This window comes from Xyrauchen texanus, chromosome 26 (genome assembly GCF_025860055.1).
Source record: "Xyrauchen texanus isolate HMW12.3.18 chromosome 26, RBS_HiC_50CHRs, whole genome shotgun sequence".
NCBI lineage: Eukaryota > Metazoa > Chordata > Actinopteri > Cypriniformes > Catostomidae > Xyrauchen > Xyrauchen texanus.
In genome coordinates, this window is record NC_068301.1 from 13,854,431 (window position 1) to 13,876,745 (window position 22,315).

At 37.8% G+C, this 22,315-nt stretch overlaps 2 protein-coding genes across 4 annotated transcripts in view; one reads left to right on the plus strand and one right to left on the minus strand.

Moving 5' to 3' along the window:
* The first annotated feature begins 276 nt into the window (after positions 1-276).
* Positions 277-7,208, plus strand: LOC127620208 (mediator of RNA polymerase II transcription subunit 30-like). The gene is made up of 5 exons (XM_052093343.1): positions 277-383; positions 3,069-3,302; positions 4,400-4,558; positions 6,061-6,150; positions 6,388-7,208. The coding sequence occupies exons 2-5, from the start codon at positions 3,069-3,071 to the stop codon at positions 6,481-6,483; spliced, it is 579 nt and encodes a 192-aa protein (XP_051949303.1). The 5' UTR covers positions 277-383; the 3' UTR covers positions 6,484-7,208.
* Positions 7,209-8,157: 949 nt separating this feature from the next.
* LOC127620207 (exostosin-1c) overlaps positions 8,158-22,315 on the minus strand; it is a 70,524-nt gene continuing 56,366 nt past the window's right edge. For all 3 annotated transcript variants that reach the window (XM_052093342.1, XM_052093341.1, XM_052093340.1), the window contains exons 3-12: positions 20,536-20,629; positions 16,106-16,213; positions 14,069-14,188; positions 13,587-13,719; positions 13,048-13,166; positions 11,557-11,652; positions 11,349-11,435; positions 10,632-10,792; positions 10,324-10,495; positions 8,158-8,875 (exon numbers count right to left, since the gene is read on the minus strand). In XM_052093342.1, the coding sequence (XP_051949302.1) occupies positions 8,690-8,875; positions 10,324-10,495; positions 10,632-10,792; positions 11,349-11,435; positions 11,557-11,652; positions 13,048-13,166; positions 13,587-13,719; positions 14,069-14,188; positions 16,106-16,213; positions 20,536-20,629 (1,276 nt within the window). In that variant the 3' untranslated portion in view covers positions 8,158-8,689. The remainder of the gene's footprint in view (positions 8,876-10,323; positions 10,496-10,631; positions 10,793-11,348; positions 11,436-11,556; positions 11,653-13,047; positions 13,167-13,586; positions 13,720-14,068; positions 14,189-16,105; positions 16,214-20,535; positions 20,630-22,315) is intronic.

Genomic DNA, 22,315 nt, shown 5'->3' on the forward strand with positions numbered 1-22,315 from the left:
CATTATTAAACTTAAGGAGAATGCATAATTTCAAAATAGCAGTAATCGATCAAAGAATAAAAAAAAGACATCGCAAAAAACACACACACAAAAAATGTATTCTGTTGTCCATACTGTTTGACACTTTTAGAAATGTCAAGTCTCACTATGTGTGTATTTCCGTGAATGTTAGCCAACACATTAAACAGAAAATAATATATTTCTATGATGATTCTGCTTTGTGAGTTGGTTTTAAAAGTACCTTTTTTCTACCACAAACAGGAAGTGACGAAACAAGTGATTGATAAATGGTCCACTGTTTGAAACTGTAAGCGAGCGAGTGGAGAAATCCCGTGTTACTTTAGCAGTTTTTGCTGTTATCTACTTGAAATAAACTACGCAAGGCAAGTAACAAAAACAATAAGCGCAGTGAGTATCTACACAGACCGCGGAGTAAATACATTACAGTGATGTTTAAACAAACAATGGGCGGTGTTGACAGTTCATTCATTTCCTCAGCTGTTCAGTTACATGTGTCCAACGCTGTCCAGTTTACAGTACTGAATTAGTGCGCTTACTCGAAATGTCATTTCTTCTCTTTATTGCTCATTAAATCAGAATTAAATGATTATTTATTTCAGACAACAATTTCAGTTTGAAAATCAGAAAAGGACACCACAGCTTTTTTATTTGGACTAAAATAAATAAATAAATAATGTATGCACAGTTGAAGTCAGAAGTTTACATGCACTCAGGTTGAAGTCATTAAAAACTTTTTTTAACCAATCCACAGATTTATTATAAGCAAACTATAGTTTTGGCAAGTCGTTTAGGACATTTACTTTGTGCATGACACAAGTCAGTTTTCCAAAATTTGTTTACTAACAGATTGTTTTACTTTAATTGACTATATCACAATTCCAGTGGGTCAGAAGTTTACAAACACTAAGTTAACTGTGCCTTTATGTAGGTTGGAAAATTCCATGAAATGATGTCAAGCCTTTAGACAATTAGCCAGCTAGCTTCTGATAGGAGGTGTACTGAATTGGAGGTGTACCTGTGGATGTATTTTAAGGCCTACCTTCAAACTCTGTGCCTCTTTGCAAAAGAAATCAGCAGAGACCTCAGACAAAACAAATCGTGGACCTCGACAAGTCTGGTTCTTTCTTGGGAGCAATTTCCAAACACCTGAAGGTACCACGTTCATCTTTACAAACAATAGTACGCAAGAATAAACACAATGGGACCACGCAACTCTCATACCGCTCAGGAAGGAGATGCATTCTGTCTCCTTGAGATGAACGTAGTTTGGTGTGAAAAGTGCAAATCAATCCCAGAATAACAGAAAAGGACCTTGTGAAGATGCTGGAGGAGACTGGTAGACAAGTATCTATATCCACAGTAAAACAAGTCCTATATTGACATAACCTGAAAGGCTGCTTGGCAAGGAAGAAGCCACTGCTCCAAAACCACCATAAGAAAGCCAGACTACAGTTTGCAAGCGCACATGGGGACAAAGATTTGCCAAAGTTTTGGCAAAATGGCTTAAGGACAACAAAGTCAAGGTATTGGAGTGGCCATCACAAAGCCCTGACCTCAGTCCGATAGAAAATATGTGGAAGAACTGAAAAAACATGTGTGAGCAAGGAAGCCTACAAACCTGAGTAATGGGCCAAAATTCCAGCAACATATTGTAAGAATCTTGTAGAAGGCTACCCAAAATGTTTGACCGAAGTTATACAATTTAAAGCAATGCTACCAAATATAACAAAGTGTATGAAAACATCTGACCCACTGGGAATGTGATAAAAATAATAAAAGCTGAAATAAATAATTCTCTGTACTATTATTATGATGTTTCACATTCTTAAAACAGTGATCCTAACTGACCTGAGTTTACATTTATTTGGCTAAGGTGAATGTAAACTTCTGACTTCTACTGTATATACACATAGACAAGCCAAAACATAATGACCTCCTGCCTAGTATGCTGTTGGTCTTTCCGCTTGCCACCAAAACAGTGCTGACATGTCAAGGCATGGACTATACAAGACCCCTGAATGTTTCCTGTGGTATCTGGCAACAAGACATTAGCAGCAGATCCTTCAAGTCCTGTAAGTTGCGAGGTGGAGCCTCCGTCGATCGAACTTGTTGGTCCAGCACATCCCACAGATGCTCAATCAAATTGACATCTGGAGAATTAGGATGCCAGGGCAACATCTTGAACACTTAATCATATTCCTTAAAACATTCCCGAACAATGTGTGCAGTGTGCATTATCCTGCTGAAAGAGGCCATTGCCATCAGGAAATCCCATTGCCATGAAGGGTTTGTACCTGGTCTGCAGTGATGTTTAGGTAGGTGGCACGTGTCAAATTGACAATCGCCACATCAATGGCCAGACCCAAGATTTCAGAACATTGGCCAGAGCATCACACTCCCTCCACTGGATTGTCTTCTTGCCGCAGTGCATCCTGGTGCCATCACTTCCCCAGGTAAAGGGGGGAAGTGATGGCACTTACATATACATGGTCATCCACATGATGTAAAAGAAAACAGGACTCATCGGACAAGGAGACCATCTTCCACTGTTCCAAGGTCCATTTTTTTTATGCTCTTGTGCCCATTGCAGGCACTTTTGACAGTGGACAGGGGTCATCATGGGCACACTGACTGGTCTGCTGCTATGCAGCCCCATATGCAGCAGGTTGCAATGCGTGTTGTGAAGCATTCCTCCCGTACCCATCCTTTCTGTTACTTGTGCCACAGTAGACCTTCTGTCGTTTTGGACCAGACGGGATAGCCTTTGTTGCCCTCGCACATCGATAAGCCTTAGGTCAAGTTGCTCTGGTCTTTACTTCTGCCCATTTCTCCTGCATTCAACACGTTGACTACGAGAACTGATTGATTTGTTTTTTATAATGTATATTATCTATTGATAGCTATGGTTGTGAAGGGTGATGTTTCCTACACTCTTAAGTTTGTTTCATCTTGTTATCCCTGAAAATCAGTAAAACTATACATTAAAAGAAACGCAGGTGCAATTTTGTTTTAAGTAAAGTTGTTTCAGTAATTTTCTCTGTTTTTAGATGTCTGCTTCAGTCCCTCAGAAGGGAATGGGTCAGGGTATGCCTGTCATGCCCCCTCAACAGCAGCCGCAGGCACACATGATCCCTGGCCTAGGCACTGCGCAGCCGGGAATGCCTCCACAAGGTGCCCTGCGGGAAATCTCTCCTGTTTACCTGTGCCGCATCGGTCAGGAGACTGTCCAGGACATTGTCACACGCACAGTAGAGATCTTCCAGATCGCACGAGCCACTCAAGTGTGTTTGTGTTCTGTGTTTTTTTTATTAAATACAGTATGTGGCATCTATACTTGGCTAGATTGAGATCTCTACTGCTTGTAGACAGTTATTCTTGTCAACTGGATGTGTTTCTCATTTGCTTAAGCCTTAAGATGTTTTGACTAATCCAAGTGGCTTCTTTAAGATATCACCTAGCTAAATGATGATCTGAATAACATGACATTTGAGAGGCATGTTTTCATGAAGACTGAGGCCATCTTTCCCTGCAAAATCTGGGTTACACTGAGGAACTTAAAATGGAAGTGAATGGGGCCAATCCCTAAACATTAAACATACTCACTGTTTCAAATGTATAGACTCAAGACATAAACAATGTGTGTTAACATGATTTTAGTATGATAAAATCGCTTACTAACCTTTTCTTTTAAAGTTATATCCAGTTTTACAATGATGATGTAATGTCAAAAACCCCTAAAATGACAGTTAAAATGACGATTTATATAACTGTACAGCTCAAATAATACATGAGTTGTAACAGAAGAGTTAATGTAAGTGCTTTTATAAAATTATAAGCTTCACATTGCTGCCTTTTAAACCCTCAAAAAATGGTCCCCATTCAATTCCATTGTAAGTGCCTCACTGTAACTTATTTAAAAACCAAGGCAGATCCCTTTTTTTCCCACTACAATTTGGACACTGAATTTCAAGAGTAAAAAAAGCACTCTGGCAAAATTGTATTACTTGTTTGCACAAAAATAGAAATTCATCATCATTTACTCTCCCTCATGTTGTTCCATACTAGTGTGACTTTCTTTTGTGGAACACAAAAGTAGATATTTGGTATTTGATTTGTTGGGTACTGAAAGAGTGGTCATTGGGGTTTGTAAGAACATAAAAGTGAGTAAATGATGACAGAATTTTTGTTTTTAAATGGACTGTATGCATGGAAATGTCAAAATTCATGTTTTATTATGTATTTCTTTATTTATGGAGTAATAAAATTTTTTTTTTGCTTAACTGAGATTCTTCACAGACTAGTTAATTTGAGGAACTGGCATACTTGAGTTGGGTGTTTTGTGGTTTGACATGGTCAAATGTGGTTTGGTCTCCTCAAGCTGCCCAACGGTGTGACACAGAGCCAGGCAGCATATCAGGACCGCTTTGGGAAACTGCAGGATCATCTTCGGCAGCTGACACTGCTTTTCCGTAAGCTGCGTCTACTGTATGAGCGCTGTGTAGAGATGACAACTGACCTCCAAGAGTCTCCAGCTGAAGTAAGTCTGATCTGTCTTTATAAGACTATTTATTCATGTAAAATACAGCAGCTTCTATTTGTTGGTACAACTCGTGATAGACACAAGATGGCAAACTCAGCCCATGGTGTAAATGTAGGCGTCCTGCTGTGAATGCTATGCTATGGTGACCTGGTTTTTGCAAGAAATAAGTTTTATTGACATAATGGACAAAAAACATAACTGTTTATTTAGAGTCACTAAGATAGGAATGATGTCTATATTCATAGTGTGTCACTACTAGTGTATAGTAAGGATTTATTGAGTGGCCTCATAAGTCATGACTGAATATACATATCATGAAAATGTTATTTAGAATATTTGGTGCCTGTGTATAGTTACAGGTACTGTTTTTATACAATCAAGAAATTATCAATATATAAGCCAAATGGTAGTTTAACTGCTCATTGGAACACAAAATAAAGAGTCAAATTGGCTAAAGTTATGAAGCTTGTAGACATGACTTCAAGACAGTACTTACCAGTTGCAGCCAGCATAAACAATGAAGTCTTGCTATAAGCTTTGCTATTATTGTACAATTATTCATCAGCTGCTAGACTCAACATAAAACCTTAAAGGGTTAGTTAACCCAAAAATTATCTTATCATTTATTCACCCTCATGCCATTCCAGATGTGTATGACTTTCTGTTTTCTTCTGAACACAGAGTTTTAGAAGAATATCTCAGCGCTGTAATTCCATACAATGCCAATTAATCATGACCAAAACTTTAAAAAAATCACATTAAGGCAGCATAAATGTAATCCATAAAACTCCAGTGGTTTAATCCATGTCTTCTGAAGTGATCTAATCAATTTTTAGTGTGAACAGACAAAAAATAACTTTTTTTACTGTCAAATCTTGCTGTTGCAGCCTCTTGACACAAACATGATTTCAAGCTTGATTACACTTCATAGACCTTAATGTATGCGCAAAGCACTTGATGGTGCTGTAATCATTCTTGAAAATCATTATCGCCTTAAGAAGATGCCATGATTTAATGTGAATTATTTTTTTCCTTCAATATTTTGTCTGTTATCCAAAACCGATTGGATTGCTTCAGAAGACATGGATTAAACCAATGGAGTCATTTGGATAAAGTTTATGCTGCCTTTATGTGCTTTTTGGAGCTTCAAAGTTTTGCTCACCATTCACTTGAATTGCGTGGACCTACAGAACTGGGATATTCTTCTAAAAATCTTTGTGTTCAGCAGAAAAAAAGAAAGACATATCTGGGATGTCATGAGGGCGAGTAAATGATCAGATAATTTTCCTTTTTGGGTAAACTATCCCTTAAATTTATTTAATTAATCTCATGAGTTAACTTAGGCAGCCCTTATTTGACAGCATTTGATCAAAGCTCTGTTTCCTTTGATGCATTTTTATTTTGTGGATGTGACTGCCACTCATTAACACCCACATACTGGACTTTTGCATATCATTAATACAATGTGTGTGTGTTTCCATTCTTGTGCTTTGGTTCAGCTGGTTCCTTACGTGGGAGATGAGATTGCACCTGTGAGGGTGGAGCCATGCAACCCTGCGGTTATTAAGGAAAGACAGGAAGTTCATGAGGTTTGTTTTATACAGTAAACACTTTCAGTGAACATAATATTGGTGTTATTCCACTGCTATTCCTGCTATTATGCATAGTATATTTATCAAGTTACTAAACTAAAAAGTGATATACCTACCATGCTCTTTCATTTGGGGTAGAACATACTGTATGCTCAGTTTATAGTTTGCCCATTCTAAGCTCACGTTTATATAGAACAGTATGCTGAGCTTGTCATTGTGTGTGTTTTTTAATAGAAAGTGAGGCAGAAAAATCAAGAGATGAAGGTGATAATGGACCAGATGAGGAACCTCCTGTGGGACATCAATGCCATGCTCACCATGCGAAAATGATAGCAGGGCACTTCCCAGTAAACAGATGACCAACTTCTTCAACCGTTCTCACTTTGTCTTCCTAGACAAGTTCTGGTGCTCTCACACTGGCAGCAGAGAATAGTAGATTGTCTTCTGTTCACTGCTAATGTCACATAATAATTCTTCTTGACAAATGAGATTCGACTCAGCAACTCTTTGCGGTCTTGCCTCATTTACAGTGTTAAATCACAAAACACTGATTAATTACTGGCTTATCATAGCACTGAAAGAGGATCAGTTTGAGCATACTGGCAGCAATCTGAATACCATTCTAATGGGGCGAGATAGTTTAGTCATTTGTTGGCATGATAAATGAGCAGCACAGACCTAGTTATTGTAAATACAGTAATAGTGCTTATAATATGGTCCTTTGTGTTTTGCTCTGCGTGATAATACACACTTTTGGTCCTTAACACAAACATACTCTGGTTGATGTGTGTTTAAGGGTTAGGGAGTGTTATTGTAGTTTCTTTGAGTTCTGTATTACACTTCTGATTCTTCCTTCTGGGTCAGAGGATGTAGGATTGTAGTTTATTTTATTTTGTAAACTCAAGTTTAATGCCTGTGTTTGTAAAAATGCAAAAATAAAAATAACTTTTTTTGGCCACTGTCAATTTTTAAAGGAAACACAAAATTGATTCCATATGGGTAGTTAACATGAAATGACTCTGTATATATGTATCAGTATGATGCAGTTGCTAGGGTTGTCAATGAATCAGAATATTTAATAATGAACTATCACTTATTTAAGTTAATTATAATTCAAGTTTTTCATGAAATTTGCCTCTAATCGTTTCATTTAGAAATGATAGACCACCATCTATAAATTGACACTTTTCCTTTGGCATTCTTATATAATCTACATTTTATCTTATACACCGATCAGACACAACATTAAAACCACCTGCCTAATATTGTGTAGATCCCCCTCGTGTTATCGGAGTTACCGGAGACTTTGTCGCTTCGAACCACTCTGGCCATTCTCTGTTGTCCTCTCTCATCACCAAGTAATTTCCATCCGCAGAACTGCCGCTCAATGGATGTTTTTTGTTTTTGGCACCATTCTTAGTAAATTCTAGAGACTGTTGTGTGTGAAAATCCCAGGAGATCAGAAGTTACAGAAATACTCAAACCAGCCTGTCTGGCACCAACAATCATCCATGCAATTATCTAATCAGCCAATACTTTGGCAGCAGCGCTGTGCATAAAATCATGCAGATGCGGGTCAAGAGCTTCAGTTAATGTTCACATCAACCATCAGAATGTGGAACATGTTTTATCTCAGTGGTTCGGACTGTGGCATGATTGTTGGTGCCAGATGGGCTGGTTTGAGTATTTCTGTAACTGCTGATCTCCTGGAATTTTCATACACAACATCCAGTGAATGGGCAGTTTTGAAGATGGAAATGCCTTGTTGATGAGAGAGGACAACAGAGAATGGCCAGACTGGTTCGTACTGACAAAGTCTACTGTAACTCAAATAACTGTGCTGTACAATTGTGGTGAGAAGAATATAATCTCAGAATGCTATTCTGAGATGCGGGTTGGTGCTGTTTTGGTGGTTTTAATGTTGTGGCTTATCAGTATATGTGTGTATATGTTTGTGTGTGTGTATATGTGTGTGTGTGTGTGTGTGTGTGTGTGTGTGTTTATGTGTAGGCCTGTGTATGTGTGTATGTATGTGTATATGTGTATGTATATATAATTATTTTTCTATATATTTTTCATGTTTTTTTGGTAATGTTGCTCCAAACCAAACCTCAAAATAAATGTTTATCTTTACAAATTCAGCCAAACAGTTTGCATTACTGAATTACTTTATTGGTCATGTTGTTTCCACATCATATAGGCAATCAGTTGCTTGGTGACTCCTCTTGGTTGTTGAAAATCCACAGAACCGTTAGCAACCTGCTAGTCACCCACAGTGCAACAAAATTTTCTCCAGTAGAACTGCAGCTGGAATGATTGACAGATCTGCTTTGATTTCACTCTTGAGTGAATAAGTCCATGAAGCTGTCAGTCATATTCTGAGAACTGGCCTTTAGAGGTAAATACACCTCTCCTGTCCACTGATTGGCCACCACAAGCCATAAGCAGTGGTCATCAGACTATTTCTGTGTTAGTCAACGATTTCTCCACCAATGTCAGTCTCAGTCTGTTCGGACCGTTGAGCTGTCAGCTTGGCTCAGACGCGCTCCAAGTCTTTGTACTTCTTGCGCAGGACAGACACATGGTCCTTGAAGAGCACAGGGTCCAGACGAAATTGAGAGTGCACTAGAGGCATGTAACCGAACCAGTTGGCAAATGTGTTGACACACTCCTGCCTCTGGGTAAAGTGCTCAGGGTTTGCCCACGGGGCCATCTTAGTGCCCTAGTAGAAGACAGAAAAAAATAAGTTGAAAAATACATCCATGACACTAGTTGAGTGTGAATAATGCATTTTTACAATGACATAGTGAACTAAGAACTTAAGTGTTTGTGTGGTGCTTCATCTATGCCACCAGGTGTCAGCGCAACAACATTTTGTTTTACAGTGCACCTTTAACCTTGTGCAGCCCTGCTTCTTTCTGTGTGGACATTGTGTTTTGTTTTCGCTATATGTGAGTCATGTGCAAAACAACATAGCGCTGATCTCAGCGGAGTTCGATCTTTCCGAGAGCCGTTAACAAGACTAAATCTGGTTAGAGACCTCATTAAGTTTTTACATTAATATTTTTATTCAAACAAGTTTCAAATCCTCTAGTTTCATCTGATGTGCCATTTGGATAATCTTAGAAATTTCTCGTGAAACAGCACACTTTAGGACTTTAGGACTTGTTTCCACTTAGAAACCCTATATTTACTGTGCATTATCATACTGAGAATCAATGGTTCATATAAAAACTGAAACATTTTGCTTTCAGAGGCTTTATATGGAGTTATGGAAAATAAGGTCAATTTTGAACTGTTCTGAGACCAGTGCAGACAGACAGCACACTGGAGATTAAGTAATTCACTAAATTGGGAGCCTCCTACACAGGGCTGTACTTGTAATCTGGCATACTGTGCATTTTCCCTGTGGGCCGACGCACTTTGGGGCCGATCAGGGGCAGAAAAGCCATCGGGAGAACCGAGTGGGCCGGGGTGTCGGCCGCGAAACATGCCGAATGGGCCGCGAAAAGCAAAAATTAGCCGCCGCGTTACGCAGAATGGACCACAAAACAGTGCCGCAATATGCAGAAAAGACCACCCCCCATCAACAACTTTTGCCGAACCCTCCCCCCACGCACAACAGTTGGGCAAGTTGTCATGCAAAATCCTGGGCCTACTTCTCTTCCCAGTCCAGCCCTGCTCCTACAGCTTTCCTATGCAGCTAAGTGCATTCACTCCTAAAATCAAACCAAAAGTTCAGTTTCAGGCTGCAGATGATTTTTAGACTACCCAAACATGATTCAGAATTTATCATGTGGACTTTTTAACATGTATGGCAGTGTTTGGATGATGCTGGCCATTACTTGTATCAGAATAAATGATGCTAATTCCTAATTGGTAAAATGCTTCAACTCTGGCTATCATTGGTTTGTTTATTTGTGCTTTCCCAATACACATTGTTCCAAACCAGCTTTACAGAAAATCAGCTGTAATATCTGTAACGTCTCAAAAACATGAATAACCAACACTCCTGGAAACATATTAAACAATGTGATTAAAAAAAAAATCTGACTTTCTATAGCTTTTTATTTATCGATAAAATGAGTAGTTGGTGCAACCCCAAAAAGTTTCATCCACATATGGTCAATGTGAATTGAAGAACAAAATTAACTTGGGCTCTGGTCTCACCTGCAGAGCGGGCATCTCTTTGTACTGCTTCCTCTGTGCCACTTTAATGGGTGGCAGGTGCGTCACAGAGGAGACCAGGAAATTCATAAGGATATCCTCACAGTTAGAGTTGCGATCCACCAGTGCTCGCAGAGAGGAGGGCAGGTAGTTAGAGAACAGGTGATGGTAGTACCTGTGAGACACAAAGACATTAGCACATAACCAAGAGCACAGTCTCCACTTATGATTTATGATGGCTTAATGAAGCAGGAGAGAAAAGATGTCAAAACACTGTGTCTTTTAAAGGTTTGTCAGCTGATGCCAATTACCTGTGATAGAACGCTGCTCCGGTGAGGACGATGGAGTACTCGTTGGTCCATTTAGAGGTGTAGCCCCAGGCCCTTTTCGCAGGGTCCCAAAAATGGCTTCTGGGAGGGTAGCCAACAATCCGCTCTGGGAAGCTACGCCACACATGGAAAGCAAAATTGATCTGCAAGTGTGAGGAAAAGAAAAGAAAAACACAAATTACTACATGACTTGGCTATACCTGACCACTTATATCAGTATTGATTTCTCTCTGGAAAACTCTGCCTCATATAGAAAGCAAAATTGATCTGCTAGTGTCTGCAAATTGATCTGTAGGGTGCTCTGGGTGCTTATGTACTTACTGGGTGGTAAGTCAAAATTGCCCACCCCAAAGTCTCTATGATATTCTGGACCCTAGATATGGCTTGGGTTCCTCCTTCAATGTAAGTGTAAAGGACTATTTCACCGGTTTTATCATCTACCAGTCTGATCGCGTAGAAAAGTAATATCACACCTTTCCTCAAAAAGCAGCGTGACTTGAGATATAATTTATTTATGTCCGAAGCACAAACAAAGTTTAATACTAGTTGTAAAGGGGTTTGTTCAAATCATTAAACCTAAATATAAGCCACAGTAATGGTGAGGCTTACCTTAGCAAGCACCACTAATTAACAGGACAAACGCTCTAGATTTATTTTAGTAGCACCTACAAGCAGAAGGTGAATGGATTTACACTCTACCTCACTGGTCAACAGAACTGTGTCTTCATCCAGGCTCAAAACTGCCTCTGTCTCAATGGCAGCATGAGGCAGAAAGCGACTGCTCGTCTGTGAACAGAAAAGGTGGCAGAGAAAAGAACTGAGCAAGACGTGAGAGGGAGAGAAAGAGCGTGAGATCTTGCCACTGCTCACAGACACAGCTTGGCTGCGCTCTCATTTAAATACTCACTTTCCTTCTGCCATCTGTGACGATAAGGGGCACTGGCATAGGTGGCCATTTACTCCGGCTAGGGGGTGACTTCTCACTGTTCCAAAGAATAATGATCTGACAAGAAACCCAAACAAGACAACACAATATCACAGCAGGCACTCCACACTGACTGATATGACTTTTTCTTGGCTTTTGTCATGGTCTAACTACATTAATACTTGATCTGGAGCTGCATTAATAGTAAATGTATGTTTTTTTTTAATGTAATATGTTTTGATTTTTTTTATTAATTAATAAATCCTTTTTAATTATTATTAAAAACAACAATAATAATCAAATTAAACAGAAAATTATTAATGAATTATATATACATTTTTACAAATAATTAAATATTTATAAACTGGTTAAATATCTAAAAAAAAAAAAATAGTAATTTCTATATCAGTTAAATATTCATGTAATAGTAATTATTGAAATAATAATAATAATACAATTAAACAGAAAATTATTAATTGTTTTTTTTACACATTATTAAATATGAAAAAACATTAGATATCTTAAAATATGAATGAAGTTCCATATCAATTCATTATTCATGTAATAATAATTAATGCAATAATAATAACAAAAGTAATAATACAATTAAACAGAACATTATTAATGAACATTTGTTTTTTATTATTATCATTATTATCATTAATACAACTATTAATGAATGTACATATCAATTAAGTACAGGTATTAATGTAATCATTATTGTAATAAAAATACAATTAAACTGAACATTATTAATGAATAAAAATATTTACAAATGATTAAATATTAAAAATCTTATTAAATATCTAAATAAATATTAATCAAGTTCCATATCAATCAAGTATTAATGTTATAATTATTAATGTAGTAATAATAATAATTATTATAATAATACAATTAAACAGAACATTATTCATGAATTAAATGCTTAAAAATAAAACATATTTTATTATAAATAAGTTATATTTAACTTATTAAATATATCAAAAGTATTAATGCAGTTCCATGTCAATAAGTAGTAACATATTATGATTTCATGTAGCAATAATAATAATAATGACAATGTTTAATATTTAATACAATTCTTCTATAGTGGTGCAAAATTCCATTTTATATTGATAAAAAAACACATTACTCTATACACATGGACAATTAAGATTAGGTTGAAAAGGGTGTGTAGCAGACACTAATGTAATAACTACCGTTAATGTAATAACTGCCAATAATGTAATAAATGTTTTATAATTTTTTTATTAACCCAGCCAATAATGTAATAGACAGCCAATAATGAAATATCCAGCCAATAATGTAAGAACTTATTACACTATGGGCAAAAAGTTATTACATTATTGGTTCAGAAATGTTATTACGCTATTGGCAGTTATTAAATGAATGGTAGTTATTATATTATTGGCTGCTACGGGGTGCAAACTCAGCCAGAGTCTGGACTTCTTTTTTTTAATAATTATTTACCTGTGAGCAGTATTTTGATTTGGAGACAACTTGTAGAAGCTTCATGACTGGCTGAGACTGGGAAATCAGAGGTGAGGTGGCATGAATGACAGCAGTGAACTCCTGACCTGGCCTGATCCCTAAATCAACAGAGGAAAGAGTCAGAGACATCCTTACCATGAAGGTACTATGCATTCTACACTGTACTATACTTATACATAGTATACTAATATATATTTTATTTGTATTTGATTGGAAAATGCAAAAATATATATTTTTTATTTCTGAGATCATAACTGGACACCATTCTCACAAGCAAAAATTCAATATTATATAAGGTAAGGTGACAACAATGTAGCAATGCAGCTGTTTGAAACATTACTTCTGAAAATTAGTATACAGGCAATATTCAGTATGTAGTGGGAAGTATGCACAAAGGAGTACACTAGTATTTTATACCACACATAGCCAAAACATTAAATACAACATACTAAACATTATTTTCAACACTATATATTGTATCTCTGATAACCAACTACTTTAAAAGTGTATAGGCTTACCAAGGTTTAAATAATAGAACGGGTAGTGGGCCAGATGTGTAGAGTACTCGGGCAAAACCAGCAGCCCTCCAGGTAAGGCATTCCACATTAATTTATTTCTAGAGATGTGGGAGTACACTCTGTCCTTTATGATCTATCAGACAAATAGGCAGCAGAGATAAATATAATGATCAAATCAAATAGTAAATAAAACTTTTAACATAATCTCAGTTAATGAACTCTGATCAGTTTGTATTATGGGAACAAATGTGTCTGCTTAAGTTTCACAGCTCATTTTAATATCAGCAGATAGTTCTTATGTTGGCCAGCAGGGGGCGTACCCAGGCTATCATTTTCTACAAAATCGACATTTCATTTACCAATTAACCTAAGGCCAGGGGACAAAGTGTGAACTAACGATGTATGGCTTCCTGTGCTTGTATAATTTCCCCTGACGAACTCAGACACACTACCGTATACACATCTAAGCTCACACCTCTCACCTCTAGTGTGGTTAGTACGATCTTATCCACAGAGGAGAAGTATGCCTCCCAGAGCATCTGTGTGCGTTGTCGTAGAGCCAGCACCCTGTCAATGCCCACAGCTCGCACTGTAGACGGTACCTGAGGGATCAAGTCACATATAATTCAATAATTCACATATAACACCAAGGCTAATTGGTGTACCTGTAACAATGCTTTGAATTTATACCTTTTGGGCAATTTGCAAACAGAGACAAAAGACCACATATGTGCAGATCACAACACATGCCAACGCAGGTTAACATGATATTTGTCAACTAAAACTATTTAAACAGCATTTTATGATTATTATACAAGCAGTTTTTAAGATGCTCTGGACAACTTGATTCTAAGTGGCCATTTACTGCAGTTTGACGTCAAATATTTTTGCACGTTCGATGCAGTTTTAATTTAAAAACCTTTTCAACTTCCTAAACATCAATGTTTTCCAAAGTATGCATTCATGGGGTGTGTTTTTGAAACACACTGTTTTCTTTGGAGGAAAATGCTGTTCTAGTGTGAATGAGAGGCGTAAACTTATCAAAGTTAATACATTTTCAAATGAAAATGTGTGGCCGTGGCCTCACTCTGTGATCTCTTTCTTCTCACATAATTATATACTTTCAACTTAAATTAGTATTTAAATTTTTTTACATTTATTTCATTAGTAAGCAGCCATGTAGTGAGTTTAATAATGTACAACTGAACTTAGTTTTTACTTTGCATTGAAGGAACAGTACACCACAAAATGAAAATTCTCAATTTTTTTTACTCACCCTCATGCAATCCCAGATGTGTATGACTTTCTTTCTTCACCTGAACACAAAATGAAGATTTATAGAAGAATATCTCAGCTCTGTAGGTCATTTCAATGCAAGTGAATGGTGACTAGACCTTTCAAGCTTCAAAAATCACATTATGTGTCAGCATAAAAGTAAACCATAAGACTCCAGTGGCGTAATCTATGTCTGTCGAAGTGATGCAATCACTTTGAGTGGGAAACAGATCAATATTTAAATAGTTTTTTTTACTATAAATGTCCACTTTTACTTTAACTTTCAGAATGTAAATGTGAAAGTGAAGATTTATAGTAAAAAAGGACTTAAATACTGCTCTGTTTTTCACCCACACCTATCATATTGCTTAAGAAGGCATAGATTTAATCACTGGAGTCATTTGGGTTACTTTTATGTTGACTTTATGTGATATTCTGGAGCTTAAAAAGGTCTCGTCAAGATTTACTTGCAATGAAAGGACCTACAGAGCTGAGATATTCTTCTAAAAATCTTCATTTGCGTTCAGGAGAAGAAAGTCATACACATCTAGAATAGCATGAGGGTGAGTAAATAATGAGAGAATTGTAATTTTTGGGTGAACTGTTCCTGTAATAATGTACCGTCTGACCATATATTATACCTATCATATTAATTGAGAGACCTACAAATGTGTGTTTTAACTATTTAAAGGAATAGTTCTTCCACAGATGAAAATGTATTCTCTTGTTCTAAAGCCCATATGACTTTCTTTCATCCGTGGTACACAGATGGAGATGTTAGAAAGAATGATTCAGTTTCATTGTATGGAAAGAAATATGCAATGAACGTGAATGGTGACTGAGGCCATTCGGTGGCGTAAGATTCTGCCTAAGATCTCATTTTCTGTTCCATTGAAGAAAGAATGTCATACGAGTTTGGATTATGATGACAGCATTGTCATTTCTGAGTGAACTATCCCTTTAACTACTTAGGTAAGCTGAAAAAATTACTATTTGAAAGGACTATTTAAGAAAAAGTGATTCAATATTGAAATGGTGAAAGTCACAGCATCTAAATATATACACTTTCCTTTATACATTCATCTAAATTGTAATCATAAATCTAGATTTTGACTAAACAAAACACATACATATAATTTGTTTAGTACCCACATATGTTTTAATTATCGGCTTCTACCATTCCCAGAAAGAAAACCCATTTCTACTACTTTTAGCATACAGTCCCCAACGGGAAGGCATGTTACCTGTAGCAACAGCCTCTCATCGCCCTCGATGACTGCCTGGTTCCATTGGATGACATCAGAGAACGGTAACTCCCAGCCATTACTGAGTAACAGTGGAATACAAGCAGCCTGCGAGACAGAGAAAGTGCCATATTCTATCATTTGCATCAGTACAATCCATTGATCTAATGAAAAAAGCACAAGAAAAATAGACCAAGCTAACCACAAATGCACTTAAATATAGCTATAGTGCATGTTATTTTTCCCTTCAGGGAAGGTTATGTGATAGAATATAGTTTGTGATTAAAAGGCTGCTTGGATGTGCACAAAGTCTCAGGTGGGCCTGTGCATGACTCACTCCCATCCAGCAATTTTTATCAGAGATCCAGCCAGACAGATGTGCTAATTAACCCCCTCCCCACCCCCCCTTCAGCTTCAGGGGTGGTAGAAGAGGAGGGTTTGGTAGGAGAGGAGCAGGGGTCCATGATTTATTGAAGTGGAGTTTGGCGCTCACCTTCCCTCTTGTTTACCACCCCGTTTTGATGTTGCTCTATTTTCACTCCCAGATTCCTTGTTTGCCTTTTTCTTCTTCTTTTAGCCATTCAGCACGTATTCTGGTCTGATTTTTAATTAAATCACAAGAGAGTGTGATCCTGAGATCAAACACAGCCCCTCTAGCAGATTTGAGGCCCAGCTTTCATCCTAAACAGGCTTTCGAGGACACATGGGCGGACGGCAACAAATTGCTTCAGGTGACTGATTGCTACCTAAGTCTGCTGAGCCCACAGAGATCCAGGAGCTTGAGATGATAGCTTTAAGGTCATCTGACTAGCATGGATCCCTCTTGGCAAGGATCCATTCCATGGTTGCTTGTTCAGCCCTTTTTTTTTGCAAGGAGTGTATCTAGGAGTCAGTACTAGAGAGATAGAGGGTGTGAGATAAGAGAGAAAACAGTAATGTCTAGATGAAAAGGGTTGGAGGATGTTCTAGAACGTTGGTTCTCAAATCAATCTGGGTCTAATCTGATTGAGTCACAGACAGCAGGGAAAAAACTATGCTAAATGGAAATACTAAAATACAACCAACAAAATAATTGTGCATATTTAGGATAGCAAAATAAATAGGCTTATCAACTTTTAAAGGAAGAAAATACTTCAGATATGTTATGTATGTGACTGCATGGGTGCCTACAGGATTTGAGGGTATGCACAGAAATCTGACGAGCAATCTTAATTTGTAGGGGGGTCTGGTGGGCATGCTCTCCTACGAGATTATTGTTTTGTATTTATTTTTTGGCAAAAACAACACAAAAGTGTTCAATTCTGGTGAATTTGAGAGAAATATTTATAAATGTTCTTGAGTATGTGTAGCACTGGCTAAAGCTTAAAGACAGTTCTATCAGGAAGACTTGCAGACTAGAGTGAGATTCAAAATTACATTTATTTGATGAATATTAAACAGAAAAATGTAATGTCTCTCTTTGGCGTGAGCCCCGTCTGGCAGTCCGAAGAAGTTATACTCAGAACCGACATATCCTGCCAGAGATAGGAGGCAGGGGTGAGGCGCCTACCCCTGTGCAGGATGGGACTCGGCTGGTGGTGGTGGGGTGGTGGAGGTTGCAGTGTTAGCACACTGAAACAGCAATGTGATATTGTGAGCAGACTTATAAAGCAACGGCTTACATGTGATTTGCTAGGAGTTACCTAGCTAATGGTACGATGATGTACAGCTGCTAGTCTACCCGCTAGAGCTACGCTTACATTTACTGTTCAGAACAAACGTGTTCTTGAGCTACAAAAGCAAGATGCAGCGCAACAACAAGAGCAGAACGCAGATGTCTCAAGATGCGTTTTAAACAGTTGAAGTTCTTTTTAACTTGACAAGGTGTCTAAACATGCAGTGCTCCTGTGAGAGATACTAAAAAATAATAAAAGTTACATAGTTGTCATGATCCACTGTTGTGTTGCCTTGTATTTATCCTCTGTCTTCTGTTTTCCCCAGACTACACTTCCCAACATGCACTGCCCTCATCGCTGTCAGCTGTTCCCGATTGTTCTCACCTGTGTTCCATTCCCTCATTAATCCTTGTGTATTTAATGCCCTGATTTCTGCTCAGTCTTTGACAGTTGTTGTTTTGCTCCTGTTTTTTATACCAGTTTGCCAACCTACGATGTAACATTTGTTTTAGTTCTCAGTTCCTAGTCTTGCAGTGTTTACCCTGTTTTGTACTTTGTCTCATTTCCTATTAAATATCAAGCTGCATCTAGATCCTGCTCTCATGACATCCTTCAAATGTTACAGTAGTGGTCAAAAACAACAATCTAGCGAATGTTTATGGAAAACAGCGGATGCAAAAACACGTTCGGTGTGAACACCCCTTTATTCTCATGACACAGCACTAGCTTAAGTTTTTAACTTTATCCAGCGCTGTTTGTTCTGTGTTCGTAAATATGCTGATACTGTTTTGCTGTGTGAGAAACAGCTCCAAATGATTCAGTGAGAGAGGCATCAACACACTGATCAACACCCGCGTTATGCACAACTTTGACCTTCAAATGACAAGCCTTGCAGATGACATCACTGAGGAGTGATTTTACAAGTTTGCCAGGCCAGAAAGCATGAGGTATTCACAATAAACATTAAAAACATGCATTTGGAGAAGTGAAAAAAGTCCTTGAAATTGCTTTGATACATTAATTGTAATAAGAGGACTTGTTTTTGTTAGAATGTTCTTGGTGAATGTAAACTGAGATCTCATCTCTGAATGCTCAGAAATAATATGGAAAATATTTAAAGAGAAAAAGAAATGAAGAAACATTAAACATCTCTTTGACGGTTTTTAAAGTTCAACAGTTTTACATAAGTGATGTAAAAATGTGTGTTAAAATAAAGTTGCACTGCCATTGCAAAGTCAGACTTTGCATATATGTAAATTGCCCGCCTGGTTATCATTGGCTGCCCAATCGAAAGGTCAGTGGCAACGGGATCAACAGGGGGCAAAGCTAATGATTAATCCATAGAGCTCAATGTGTTTGTCAATGCCGATACGAGTCATGTGGAAGCCCCTAAATTTAATCCAATCTTTATTTTTGACTCAAAATAAACTTTGTAATGGTTAATACTAATATAATATTTGGACCAATGTAAATTGCCAATTAACATGCAACTTTATGGCCCATAAAAATACTAAATTATATAGACATTTTATTTAAATTGGTATTTTAAATGTTTTATTATCTTTTATTTCTAAATTATGGTATATAATTTAGAAATAAATTAAGCTTTGTGCATCTAAGACTTGAATAGGTAATGTGTTGGCTCTTCCCAAGCTGTGCGCTGCAAAGCCTGCACAACACAATTTTTTACTGCATACTAAAAAGAACGGCAAAAAAATTAAATTATCAGCAAAATAGGTGAGATATTGTTCTGTTTGCCCTCAATATCATATGCATCTAAATGTTTTCAATTTGGAGCATGTCTCAATAATGTAACCAGTCTGAATGAGGAGTTCCAAATACTTCTGAGAAAATGTTTTAAGATCAAACACAAAATATATTTACTTTTAATGTATTTGAATTGGCCTGCAAAATTTGCATATTAACATTTTCAATTATGCTATGTTTTTAGATGCCACTCCCCCCGTCTGCCACTGATTGAACAAACAGACAGTCTCGCCTAAAAAAAACATTGGTTGAGCCAATTTAGCTGTGTCAGGCTGGATGGGCTTCTGAAACAAACAGATACATTTTTATAGCACCACAGAGACACAGTGTTTACAGGTTTATAGGAAATCAACCTACAAATGGTTTATTGTTGTCTCTGCATATTAAGCTGGAATAGGAGAAATGATTTTAACATTGAAAAAGTCACACTCTTCAGCTTTAATCTCAAAGAAATATCAGTTTGCTGCTTGCAGAAACGGATGTGTTCTGATTTTATCAAAGTTGGTGCTTGGCCTTAAAAGTTTGAGAACCACTGTTCTGGAACTTTTCCTCAATGCTCCTAATTGCCAGTTCATTCTGTGGCTTTGGCTGCCTCAAAGAGAAAAGATCTACAAAACTCAAACAGAGGACTTTATGGAAAAGCATGAAGGGAGAACAGAAAGAGCAAGGAGTGTCGAAGAATCAGTGTTGGGGACGAGCTGGCTGCCAAACCCACTGTTTTGAGGATTTATCCATTCAGCACAACTCAGCAGAGTCCAGGGCACCCTGTGCGAGCTTCCGGCCGATCACTCACACTGCTGGGACATCCAAGAATATATGTGCCTGGGAAGTTTTTCCACTCCACCGCTGTACTGTTTATCTGGGAGACTCCAAGACCTGACTGTTTTCATTATCCACCTCATACAGCTGACCATTTCTTGCTTCGCTAAAAGGTCCCGTCGACTTGTGGAAGCATTCTTGACTGTTTTCAGTAGTTATTTAGAAAGAGGTCACTTTTTAATGTCTTACCTGCAAAGACTCCAGGAAACGGAATGACCCCAAGCGCCGGCCACGAGGAACAAGACAGAAGGTGGAGTTGTGGAGCAGCTCTTGATAGTCAAATCTACAAAGGAAAACAAATGTGAGATAAAATATACAGATAGTAGATGGAACCAGCCTAAGTTGTTTTTCTGGTCTTAGCTGGTTTATGCTGGTCTAGTTAGTCTTCCAGCCTGGCCAAGCTGACAAGTGCCCCAAACCCCTTTAGAACCAGCAAACCAGAGCAGCTTTATAGACTACACCAGCAAACCAGTTTAGGCTGGTTCAAGCTATTATTTTGGGCAAGGGAGTGGGCACAGGGATCTGAAAATGATGTTCTGGCATATAGAGTTGTGATGTTCATGAGTATAGCACGCAACTCATTTTTCATGAGTTTGAATTTGGCTCGCAACAATCATTTTCTGTTGCTTTTCTCTCTGTCCCATAAATAAACGTGGCAAAAATGGCACATTTAAAGTTTTAAAAGACAAAAAAAATTAAAATAAAATAAGTGGACTTTTACCACACTGCAAATAAATAAATAAATAAATGGAACCGTCCAAGACCCATTTAAAGAAAGCCTCAAAGCTGTTTGAGACTCACACTGGCACTGTTCAAAATGCAGCCATGCTCGGAGAAGTTTTTTGATCCGAACAAGCCATCGTCTTTGCCTCAAGTTGTCCATGGCAACCATTTATATTTTCTAAGAATACATTGAATCCACAAGCTTTGTGTGATTGCCACCCCTGGATGATAAGTGAGAGTGAAGGTGGGAAAAAATCTGTGGTTGACCCACAGTGTGTTAATGAGAATGCAAATTGGGTATTGTAGAACAGGTCCGATCCCAGATAGATGTTCTGTCAGCTCAGGACACAGCAAGCCGTGAGATGCTATTAGCCCTGCATTGAGAATTCAGCAAAACCCAGAAAAACATTTTATTGATGCAGCCTAACATATTCAGTGTTAATTAGCTGCTGTAAATCACAGTGATCTCTCACAATCTCTCAAAGAACATTCAAAGTTACCAAAGTAACTTAAGACTTGCATTAGCGTTCAAAAGTCCACTTGTGAAAAAGCTTCTGTTTTCCTTCATTTTGTATCACAAATTATATTATGAGCATAACAATTTGAGTTTGTGAATTTCACAGTATTTCAGAGAACATTTCACCCAATGATTGTTGAGACTTCAAATGCAGGAGTAACTCTCTTAACAATTAGTTTAAACTATTGTGGTTAGTAGTACTTGAGAAACTGTTCAAGAGTTGTATGTTCTCATTTTCAACAACTTGCACACATACACTGCTGTGCCAATAAACTTCTCATTGACAAACATTTGTTGCCTCTAATTCAGGTGCTTGAGCTGTGTGTTTGTGTGTGCCGCATGGCTCCTTGTTGGATAGAATTTTCATTTGGTCTTGTTTTCACTGTAAGACCCCTCATTTTGCTTGGCTCCATGTCATCCCTGTGTGGGTAGAACCGTTACAACCCTGAAAGAGACCAATGTTCCCCCATCAGCCCAGCAGAGCAAGTATGCTGCGCCTGGCATATAAAACCTTCGACAGAAGTGCATACACGCTTGTATAAAAGCACCTCTATCTCGATTTAGCAGGAGATGTGTATATTTACAGGAGAGCTAGTTGAGTAAACACAGCTACCAAACATCTTTGCTTTCTTGGCACCTCCATCAAAGCACTCTGAGAATGAATCCACTGTTTTTCCTGGGCATTCCTTTGAGTATCAGTTTTCCCAATCTGCAAGATCTTTGAGCATC